The following is a 10,949-nucleotide window of genomic DNA, read 5'->3' as shown; positions in this document are numbered from 1 at the left end:
AAATTGTTACAAAATTTAACATACAATGATTAAGGTTATTAGATAAAATTTATGAGTAAACAATTATTTTTAGAAAAATATATTGAACAAAATGTGACTTCTAACCTTGATTCATTTTAGCCAATATATTTACAATCATCTAAATTTTATCATTGTACTTTATGCTTCTGATTTTTTAGATTTATTTAAAGATACCAAGATGTTATTTTAACCAAGGACAATGTAATTCATATGTGATAGTTTGAAAAGTGTGTCTCATCGGATTACATTTATGGTTGTTTACTTGTGTTTCATAATTGGGGGCTCAACTCCAAATTTTAATCAAAACGTGAAATTTAATTTTCAATTTGATTGTGTTTGAAAATTACATGGGATTCACTATGTTTATCGTTATTATCACGATGATCATTATAATATAAAATTATAAATCTGTCATATTTACTTTTATTATTAGGGTCAAATGGAAACAGCAAATATGACCCATTCAAAATGAATGTAATTAAAAATAATTCGATTATATTTATCATTTAGACATATGATTGATAATTCAATTATATTTTGTTTTTATTACGAATTATACATGGTCTAGTTATCATTTTGAATAAAAAAAAACCTAAAGATGAGAAGAAAATGAGAAGCCCAAGAAGAAAAGAGAGAACCCCCATATTGCTTTGTATGATTTGTCTCTGCGTCTTTTCAACTGAGCACACACTGACTCTGAGTCATGGGGAGGTCCGGATATTGGCGACCCACCATGGGACCTCTCTCTGAATCCCTCTGTGAACCTCTCATAACCCTTTCTGCCCTTCTTCAATTTCACCAAATGGATTCGATTTTTGGCTCAATTTTGTTTTCTTTAATCATGGGTCGAAATTTTCTACTTAAAGAGAGAGAATTGGGGGGTGGTGTTGGGGTGTTTTGACCAACCCAAAACCCTTGAAACCCCTTTTTCTTCGTCATAATTGTTTGTTTCTTCGAATCGATTCCAATTTCTGGGTTATGAAATACACAAAAAGCAAACCCAAGTAGAGAAGAAAAAGGTAGTAATCAGTGATCTCTTTTAGTAGTAGTACGGTATGCTAAAGCAAAAAATGGGTCAGGAAAAAAGAGCCAAGAGACATTGAATTTGAACTATTTTGTCTTGCAGTGTGGATTGGCAGCATTTCTCTGTTTGGGTTTGCAGGTAACCAAGCGAGGAACAGACCCCACGTCCCCAAATGTTCACACTCAACCATGTGGTAATGGTAAGAAATCCATATGTTTTATCTTTTTACTGTCAATTTTTTTTTTAGTTTTTTAGTTTTCTTTTTTGTCATTGTGCTGTCAAAGAATTTGTTCTTGGAAATCAATCTCGAGCTTTGAGTTTCTTTCTTCAATCATCCAACGTGGAAGCTTAAAGATAATTACACTTGAGTTTAATGAATGTACTGTTTTTTCTGTGAAAATATATTTTCTCTTAATCCTTTCAAGAACCGTACTCTTTGAAGCATATTTTGTCCAATAAACTCTTATTTCATTAAGAAAGAACCTTCTCTTTCTTTCTTACTTGGGTAATTATTAAAGCCACTTTATAAGAGAGAGAGAGAGAGAGAGGTCTGGCTTGGAACTTCCTGAACCTGAAATGTTAGTTGACATTGACAGGACAGAGATTGGATTAAGACTTCAGAGAGACAATTGAGATGGTTAGAAATTAAACCCTTTTAATGGTTTCACTTACCAAGCCTGCAGTGCAGAGAAAAAGGCAGAAACCAGAAGGCATTCTCTCTAATAACAGCTAGATGGAAGAGTTGCGCCAGCATTGAGGTTGTAGGTACACATTATTTCCTCTAGTTATTTCTGGTCATCACCCAGATCCCATTATAGCCACTTGGTCAGAAATCTAAAGAAAAATCAGAGAAAAGATTTATAAAATGGGGGAAAAAGTGGGGTTGTATCACATCAGATCCAATGGCAGAGCTCTAGATTTAACAAGAAGGCATGGTAATGGAAAATGGAATCCTGATACGAGAAATGAAGACTATCTAATTGCATTGTTTCATCATTATCTTGCTACTTAATCAATAACCATTATGGTTAGAATATGAACATTAAGGAAGGTTACCCTGATAATTCAAGAAGTACATACGACCAAAACTAACAGATGGGTGTTGGTTTATTGCGAGCCATTAAATTCGTCAAAGATATCCCACAAGATTTTCTCGTCAGTTTTGGTTTGCTTGCATCATCTTTTATCAGACTCTTTTCTCTCCCTTTTCTCTGAGACTATATCTGTTCAAAAGTACACTGCTGAAACAGTAAACTTTCTCTCTCTTTTCACATTTGATTGCCATAAGTTCTTAGTTGTTTGATTCCGAAGAGAAAGTGTGATACTTTGTTACTGTATTTACTCTTGCTTCTCATCACTTTGGTTTTTCTTGTTCAGGATGGCTAAAAAGAAAGTGACTTCGTCTGAAAAATGGTGCTGAGAAGACCTGGCAGGAACAGGAGTTTCAACAGAGAGAATCCAGATATTTTGATTATGATGATTGCAGTGGATCAGATAATAAGAGGTTATGAGCAGGACAAAGGAGATGGCACAGAGAGGAAGGGCATGGGCCCTTTAAAGCCTGCAACAAAGAGTAAGTGGTTTCTGCACCCAAGAGCAATGCTTTCTCTCTCTCTCCACCCCCCGGTTTTCTCTTATGTGACTGTTACTTCCTTCTATCTTTATTTAGTGGGTTCATTTCCTCCATCTTCACCTTCATGCAGAGTCCTCTTTTTTGCCTCTTGACTCTCTCTTTCTTCCTTTTAATGGTTCTCTGAGATGGATGTCATTCATTTTCCAGAGCTGTACCTATTTTAGCTTTAAAGTTTGAGACCGGAGATTGAGATTATACACCTCCCTGGTGTTCAATGCTCCAAACTTAAGCTTCTCGGGGTTTGGGCACTTGAAGCTATTCCATTCTCCTTTTTTCATGCAAAATTTTGTATCACTTTTCTTTTACCATCAGCTTTATGTTGTGATTTGGCAGAAGCCGGAAAAGTGGGAATACAGCACCAGTCATTATTGCTTCTTTTCCGCTTGTTTTTTTTTCTATAAAAGCAAAGCTTCTCGTCCACTTTATCTGAATTTTCACAATGTTACCCTTTTCTGGAGAAACAAGAAACCAAGTTCTTTGAATCTTCTCCTTTTGCTTTGTTAGGTTGTCTTTGATCTCCTGTGAGTGAAGAACCATAAAGCATGTGAACAGTATAACAACTTTTTTTGCGTTTTATACGTTGCAAGTTTGAAGTTCTTCACTAAGCCATCACATCCATTTATTTGCCTAATTCAGGACCACGGTGTTCCTTTCAGAAGATTTGTTGTGGGGCTTTCACTCTAAGTTTCTCATCCTATTTTAGGATGATAAATATTTATCAAATGGAAGGTTGGTTTCTTTTGTCATTTTGTGCTAATCAGTGTCCAATCTTTATGTTCTGCCTTGTGGTTTACAGAGTGAGTTTTGATGTGGACCACTATTTCCTTGTGTCTTGTATGCTGTTGTGATTGTTCCCTCGTCTGCATTGTGTGTCAAAATAAATTGTAAAGCTTCAGAGTATGACTTATCAATATAAATTTTTGGTTTGTCCTTATCTGTTCTAATTTTTTCCTTATTGTGGCAATTGCGTCTGGACATGGGACAACTGCTAATTTCCCTTTCCAACATTGAAGAATCTTCATATATTTTAGACAGTCTCTCATCTAATGTGAATTTGGATGTCTGGATTGAGCTGCATGATTTTTCTTTTTCCCTTGAACTGGGAAAGAAAGTTTATTCTTTGTTTGGTACATAACAATCAATGTTGAAAATAACTTCGAATTGCAGCCAAAACGATATAGTAGTTCGAGTATGTTAACTTGTGCTGTTGCTTGGATTGTTGGAGAGTGACTTGATGAATGCTCTGGTGGATTGGATATGGCAAGCCCAAATTCTGTTGTAGGTGAGATTCTTCCTCTTGGCTTTCAAAACTCAGTTGATATGCTCAGTTAGTGATCAGAGCCATATTGCAGCCGGATTTCCTATCCTTTTGACTCTGCGGGAATCTGGACGCTCTGCTACTAGTGCTGATAATCACATAGTTGATCAATTGGGATTTTTAGGTTCTCCAATGTCTACTGCCCTGCAACGAATCGATTTGGGGGATGCTTGTTTGAGTCCATCTGGTAATGTCGAGTTTCAAAATCAGTTGGCAGGAGAAATTCCTGTTACTTCTCTCTTTCAATCCACCTTTCTTGCTCCAGTAAATGATATTCGTGAAAATGCAAAAGATTCAGCATTTCCAGACCCTCAGTTTCAGCAATTAGAAACCTTTAGAACGTGCATCTTACACAGTTCCTCTAATGCTTCTAATTCTTCATTTGCAAGTTCTCTGATATGTGAAGGTGATGAGTCTCTTTGTAATGCAAATAACAAGTGGGAAAGTGATAGGTTTCATTGTATTCAGCAACTTTCTAGGGAGAATCCAGAAAGATCAGATTTCCAGACCATCTCGTCAATGGAACACCTGCATCAGAATGGCTGGATGCCATCTAACACTATGAACTCCAAGTTATGGAATGAGCTTTCTCTAAGCCTTGCCACATCCGAACCTGTCCTCAGTGGAGGAACCAATTTCCTGGACCAGTATCCACAGTTGACCTTTTCTGATTCTAATCAGCCTTGTTTGAACAGCACGGAATTAGCCTCGAACCTGAATTCAGGCAGCTCCAGGGACCTCCCTCTTAGTTATGGATGTGGTAGTCCTGTTCACCTTTCTCGTGCAATAGCAGGATCAAGATATCTTTCTGTCATTCAGGACGTACTCTCCCAAATTGCAAGATATCCACTGGAAAGTTCGGAGCAAGCTTGTCATTCAACTACTACTGTGGGGTTTGTGCCATCCCTGGATGATGCTACAATTGAATATGGTTCTGATGTAACTGTTAGATACAATTCTCAAATGGAGCCTGAATGTCAAAAACCATCGGTTGATGCCAAGAAATCCCATCTGTTGACTCTACTACAATTGGTAGGTTAATTAAATATAATGTCTCTCTGATTTTGGTCTTTGTACCGTTCTTATACTGAACAACTTAATAATGTTTCAGATTGATGAGAGGTACACTCAATGCCTAGACGAAATTCATACCGTTACATCTGCGTTTCATGCCGCCACTGATTTGGACCCTTGCTTGCATACTCACTATACTCTCCAGACAATCACTTCAGTGTATAAAAATCTGAGGGAGAAAATTACCAATTGTATTTTTGCTATGGGTATGCATTCTAACACAATGTGCACCAAGGAGAAGGAAAAATCCTTTGAGGCAACATTCATCCAGAAGCAGTGGGCTCTACAGCAATTGAAAAGGAAAGATAATCAATTATGGAGGCCACAGAGAGGCTTGCCTGAGAAATCTGTCTCCGTTCTAAGGGCATGGATGTTTCAAAACTTTCTCCATCCGTAAGATTTTGTGACAAATCTGGTTTACTTTTTGAAGATATGTAAATTAAGTTGAAGGAATGTTTTTCTTTGGGGATTTTCAGGTATCCCAAGGACACAGAGAAGCATTTACTTGCAGTAAAAAGTGGATTAACTAGAAATCAGGTTCTTGCTGCTACAAGATTTCCTTCAACTTTCATGAGTTCTTGTCACTTTTACTGAGTTCTGCTATTCTGGACTTTGGACAGGTGTCTAATTGGTTCATCAATGCTCGTGTCCGGTTGTGGAAACCGATGATTGAAGAAATGTATGCTGAAATGAGCAGAAGAAAATCCAGTCAAAACGAGGAAGGAATCGAAAGAATTCATCGACCCAGATAAGCAATAGCAGCAAGAAGATGGTAGCTTGAACTGTGAATGTGATAAGCGGGATTGAGCATTGTATGGGGGACTTGAATAGATTAGAAAAGTGTATTGGACCGAATTCCAACTACATATTCTTTTTGGTAATCGAATTGAAACAATTAAACCTGAAGAATGTCTTTAGCTTCGCCTTCCTTGCAATTATTTAAGGAAAGGAAACATTACTAGCAAGAAAGCATCATCACAAACTTCATTCTGAAAGGAAAAGGTAAAAAGAACAGGGTCAAGAGGCGAACTTTCAATCTAAAAACATTATTTATTTATTGGAAATAAATAATTCTTGGATTTACAGAGAATGGCCCTCCTCAACTAACTCTTTTGATTACAAATGAAAGAATGACAAATTCTGATTTCTGCCTAAAAGTTTTCATTACCAATTATCCTGTTTCCTTCTTTATCTACACCCCAAGCCCACACCTCTTACTCATGAACTGATGGATTGCCAGAGAAAAACCAAAAAACTGTCCTCACGTACACATAAATACAAAAAGTGATCTTTATTTTCTGTTCTTCTGCCTCCTTTCATCGTCCATCGTCTAGACTTGCAAGGAGATTCTTGTTTTTATTGGTTTCAACTTCAAGCCCATGCTTTCTGGCGATAGAAGCTCAGGAGCTATGCAAGAAGGGCTCAAAGGGCTTCTTGGGCTGACGCTAAAATGAGATGGCCTATACATACCATATCCCATGAGAAAATACTCCATAGGTATCAACATTGCATCAGGCTGCTCCTCCGTCACCATTGACCCACATGATTGAACCTGAGTAGTGAGAATAGCCCCTTTTAATTCATTGTGGTATAAAGCTCGGTTTAAGATTTTCGTGTATATTTAATCTCCAAAAAAGAAAACAGAAAGTTCAACATACTTCCACTAGGGCACTGTATCTTCTATCTAGTTTAACAGCCATGTGGTGAGCCTCTGAGTGGAATGGGGACCTGTCCCCAACAAATATCAACGAACGGCACTTTAGTTTTCGCAACCCTTCTGATATGTCAGGTCTCCTGCATTGAAGAAAAACAAAGTTCAGGAGGACCTTAAAACCCCATACATCAAAAGTATAACTTGATGAAAATCAACCCCAACAATTGACAAGCACAAATTCTTTAACGTATCAAAGATTGGAGTTCGATACATTACCCATTCATCGCTTCAAGAAACCTCCATACGTTTAAACTTTGCCTCTCATCAAGCGACTGTTGAAATAGAACATGTGCATGATGTCAGATCAAAAAAATAACTGGCAGTTTAAAGTTGCTGAAAGAAAACGAGAAAAATGCTGGAGTACTCACTCTTCTGCATGCTTGAACTAAATCGGACTCTGGTACTTGAGAACAACCACGAGCTTCCTACAACCAAACAACCAAAAGAATAAAAGTTTGCAATCAATGTGTCACCTAAACTAGTGTTTTAAAAGCCTGGATTTAAGTATCCTGAGTTGTATAGGATTTAACAAATCCAAAAACTGAGTTAAGAAAAAACCAACATCACGATGTAAATTCTGCTGTCTAACCGCAAGCTATTTAGACCTACCTTACTGAAATACCGCTTTAGCAACAACTCCTTCACTACCCCACACATGCCATAGAAATAAAGAAAATTTGACATCACCTGCATATAGAAAAGTCTGTTATAAGATGATTCCAGTAAACCAGAAGATGATCGTAATAGTTCAGAAAGAAGACCTTATTATACAACCATTCTGTCCAACAGGGCGCTGTGCATATGGGAGAAATCAATATCAAACCATGAACACGATGCCTGTGCTTCATCTGTCACCAACAAGTGAAATCAATATATGAGAGAAGTTTCCAAGAGGAATTGAAAGACAAGACAGAAAAAAGAATTTAAAAATAAAGCAATCACGAGCATGGTGAACAAAGAGAGAACTTACGGCAAAGAGAGTGAGGATGTATGCCCCAGCAGTAACACCCATACACATCACGGCACTAAGTCTGGGAGAAAGGGATAGAAGAAGAGTAAGTCATCGGATTTGTGCATTTCATTTTGAATAGAACTCGTGTGAAAACAAATAAAACTTCCTAGCATCAGGCGAGCGGAATTCTAAAGTAATTTAAGTCTAAGTTATATACTAAATTGAAGATACCCAAAGGGAATATCAAATTACCCAAAATAGTTAAGAACTTCAGCAATTTGATCTGCTAAGTCATCTGCAGAAAGTACAGGATCATCAGGGCAAATTGCAGCAGCTCCTAACTGCAACTCTTGAACAAGGTCCCATTATGAGAAGAATTCATGTGAAAGTAAAAAAAACAGCGTACTCTACTTGTTGGAAAGTTCAGTTTCATTGAAGCAACACAAGAAATAATTTTTTTTTAAAAAAAACATAATAAAAAAATAAAAAAAAAATTATATAATAGGTTATCTTCTACATAGCATAGATTAAAAAGTAATTCACACGTACAAAGTAATTACTTTTCAATATATATATATACACACACAGTGGAAAATAGTAATAATAATGAACAAATAAATAATGACATTAGTAGAGAGATCAGACCCTGCCAATTATACAAACCTCATGTCCAGGAGGGCTGATATGATATATGCAAAAGTTGTGAAGCAATAACGAACAAGCTTCTGGACAAAACATTAATCCTTGGAAGCAGAACATATCTGATAAATAATGAAACATAACACATTTAAACATTGGTAAATTACCAGAACAAACTAAAGATAGATACTAAAAGTTCAAAGTTATAAGTCATAGATCATTTCATTTCTTTTTAATCCCATATTATGATTTATGAACCTCTAGATTTCGTATAGCTATGTCCTCATTTAATAACTTTTTTTTTTTCTATTTTCAAAAAATGAGCTTGTCTAACGAAAATAAATGGACTTCAAAAGCTACTATTGAAAGAGAGAAAACAATTATGTAGGTGAAAACAAAACAATTGTTTTTAGAGAAATAAACCAAAATGTCGGATGTTACCAGCAAAAGGACGGTAGATAATAGAGGTGACCCATATTCTCGATTCCAAAAAATTAAGCATGTAAAATTTAAAACAAAAACAAGACCATGTAACACAAGTAACGAAAAAAAAAATGTATATACTTATTCTGAAATAAGGAAAAGATGCAAAAACTCTATTCTTATCAACCTTAAAACTCCAAAGTGTATCTAATTTATTGAAAGATCTACTTCTGCTCTCAAAATCAAGTTATGAATAACAATTTACATGACACATTCTACATACTCACGATTTAGAGCTAAATCAGGATAAGTGATTAGAGCTGGTTTGTCCTGGTCTCCAACCACAGTGACAGAAACAACACCATAACAGGTTTTCACAAAATACTCCTGCCAAAAAAATTGATTGGACAAACATTAATTTCGATAGGTAATCATCTGAAGTAGAGAATTGAAGCACCTAAAAAAGGCGGCAAGCAGTAGAGAAACATATATGAACTACTATTAAAAGAGAATTACAAAAGCTTAAATATATAAACATTCATAGTTGAAGACGCAAACATAATATCTTTGCTTCCCATAAAAAAACTTTGTCAACGCAAATTCAAAATGTATGTCTAAACTAGTAAAAACCCAACATCCATCCAATTTTGGTAGACGTAGACCGTTGAATTTTGAAAACAAAGAAAGGAACTCCATGAAATGCAAACAAAAATCCTTCCAAAACCTAACTAAAATCAACAATGCACACCCTAAAAGAAAAGGGACGAATGCAGCCAGTAACCCGGGACAGAAACGTTAATTAACTTCGTCTAAAACGATAATTGATACCACGAATTCGTCCAAATAAAACATCACGAACCCCATGTTTCAATTCTATCCAAATTTTCCAACATTTTCTCAGCAAGCAAACAAAGAACAGTGTTCAAACACATCTAATCATATGAATTTACAAGAGACCGGAAATGCAGGTACCTTTCCACCAGAAGAGATCGACTCCATATCCACCGAAACCGAATCGCTCGAATCCCCCATTTCCCTCTATCCCTATTTGTCTCTCCTTTCTCTCTTCCCCTAATTCCTTCTTCCCTTCTTCGCTACTCAATACACAGAATGCTTCTTCTTCCTTTTATATATCACCAAATCTCCTCAACAATTCCTCCTCTACATTATTTTGGGAAAATTTTTCAACTCGTCGCATCGAATCGTCCGAGTCGAGACGAGTCACCGACGCCGCGTTCCCCTTCATCGCACATTGACAGAAACCTCACGAGCGCCCTGTAACGAACAAACTCTAACCCGATACCATGGTTGGTTGAACCATGGTTAGGAAGCCGACAGTTCAACTGAAATTACTTAAATACCCACATTTTCCTTTGATGGCGACCCGCTCTCCTGCCACACGAACGAGGGTGATTTCCGTCTCTTCACGTTGATTTTTTAATTAGTAATAAAGAGGGAAATAGTAAGTAGTTAAGCTTTGACTAGGAAGGGATAAAAATAAAATAAGGATGTGTATTTTATTGTGGGCCCCATACTTTGTCTCTGCGTTTATTTAAAGTAACGTAATCATTAATATCATATTATATAATCTGTCACAAATTTGGGAAGAATTTTTTTAAAAAAAAGAAATTCCCTTTATAATATGGTAGTGTAATTTCGTTGTTTATTGCATTGCCTAAAATTAGGGTGGATTTCATGAAAATCATTTTACAGGATCTAATTGTGTTTTTAAATTAGTTTCTGTGTCTGTTAATTTGTTTTAAATAAAACTTTTTTTTAGTTAAATATTGTGCAGAAATACAGTTGAGCTTTTAATAGTATTGTTGCGCCATTAAAGTTGAGGTTTTTTTTTCTTTTAGTACAGTTAGTTATTAAATACCTTCTTTTCTTGGGCAAATAGATTTAATCATTTTATCGAATAATAAATGATTTTGTTTTTATTAAAATTCCTTAGGATAATCCTTTGATTTTTTTTATTTTTAAAAATTAAACCCACTTCATTCAAATTTATTATGATTTACATTTTTCTTAAATACAATTGTTGAATTTTTAGCTAAATTTTAAAAACAAAATTAACTTTTTAAAAGTTATTCTCAAAATTTGACTTTTTTTTTTAAATTATTGATGAAAAGTAGATAACAAATAAAGAAA

General features: G+C 35.7%; 2 protein-coding genes across 10 annotated transcripts; one reads left to right on the top strand and one right to left on the bottom strand.

Annotated features, from left to right (window-relative positions):
- The first annotated feature begins 595 nt into the window (after window positions 1-595).
- Window positions 596-5,976, top strand: LOC120075453 (homeobox protein ATH1). Of its 8 annotated transcripts, XM_039028855.1 has the most exons (9): window positions 597-1,040; window positions 1,148-1,244; window positions 2,423-2,618; window positions 3,315-3,407; window positions 3,846-3,960; window positions 4,031-5,028; window positions 5,108-5,463; window positions 5,547-5,607; window positions 5,691-5,976. In XM_039028855.1, exons 5-9 carry the CDS (start codon window positions 3,936-3,938, stop codon window positions 5,820-5,822), a joined length of 1,572 nt encoding a protein of 523 aa, XP_038884783.1. In that variant the 5' UTR covers window positions 597-1,040; window positions 1,148-1,244; window positions 2,423-2,618; window positions 3,315-3,407; window positions 3,846-3,935; the 3' UTR covers window positions 5,823-5,976. The 8 variants fall into 8 exon arrangements, with proteins under 8 accessions (XP_038884790.1, XP_038884788.1, XP_038884783.1 ...); XM_039028862.1 differs by lacking the exon at window positions 3,315-3,407 and having other exon boundaries at window positions 596-1,040; window positions 4,121-5,028; XM_039028860.1 differs by having other exon boundaries at window positions 596-1,040; window positions 2,423-3,407; window positions 4,121-5,028.
- Window positions 5,977-6,108: 132 nt separating this feature from the next.
- LOC120075455 (protein NDL1) lies at window positions 6,109-10,048 on the bottom strand. 2 transcript variants are annotated; one of them, XM_039028863.1, is made up of 11 exons: window positions 9,771-10,048; window positions 9,086-9,185; window positions 8,400-8,497; window positions 7,989-8,077; window positions 7,755-7,815; window positions 7,546-7,632; window positions 7,394-7,471; window positions 7,153-7,209; window positions 7,001-7,056; window positions 6,729-6,864; window positions 6,109-6,622 (listed from the first exon to the last, which is right to left on the bottom strand). In XM_039028863.1, exons 1-11 carry the CDS (start codon window positions 9,828-9,830, stop codon window positions 6,401-6,403), a joined length of 1,044 nt encoding a protein of 347 aa, XP_038884791.1. In that variant the 5' UTR covers window positions 9,831-10,048; the 3' UTR covers window positions 6,109-6,400. The 2 variants fall into 2 exon arrangements, with proteins under 2 accessions (XP_038884791.1, XP_038884792.1); XM_039028864.1 differs by having other exon boundaries at window positions 9,082-9,185; window positions 9,771-9,794.
- Between the last annotated feature and the right edge of the window lie 901 nt (window positions 10,049-10,949).

The sequence above is a fragment of the Benincasa hispida genome, chromosome 4, assembly GCF_009727055.1.
Source record: "Benincasa hispida cultivar B227 chromosome 4, ASM972705v1, whole genome shotgun sequence".
Taxonomy (NCBI): domain Eukaryota; kingdom Viridiplantae; phylum Streptophyta; class Magnoliopsida; order Cucurbitales; family Cucurbitaceae; genus Benincasa; species Benincasa hispida.
The sequence above is the reverse complement of the archived record's forward strand: the minus strand, read 5'-3'. Positions and strand labels throughout refer to the sequence as shown.

Coding starts and splice junctions, on each gene's coding strand:
- LOC120075453 (XM_039028858.1), top strand. CDS start 3,936: ATGGCAAGCCCAAATTCTGTTGTAG. Junction 5,029..5,107: donor TGTTGACTCTACTACAATTG/GTAGGTTAATTA, acceptor ATAATGTTTCAG/ATTGATGAGAGGTACACTCA. Junction 5,464..5,546: donor TTTCAAAACTTTCTCCATCC/GTAAGATTTTGT, acceptor GGGGATTTTCAG/GTATCCCAAGGACACAGAGA.
- LOC120075455 (XM_039028863.1), bottom strand. CDS start 9,830: ATGGGGGATTCGAGCGATTCGGTTTCGGTGGATATGGAGTCGATCTCT. Junction 8,078..8,399: donor TCAGCCCTCCTGGACATGAG/GTTTGTATAATT, acceptor CAAGAGTTGCAG/TTAGGAGCTGCTGCAATTTG. Junction 7,816..7,988: donor GAAGTTCTTAACTATTTTGG/GTAATTTGATAT, acceptor CCTTTCTCCCAG/ACTTAGTGCCGTGATGTGTA.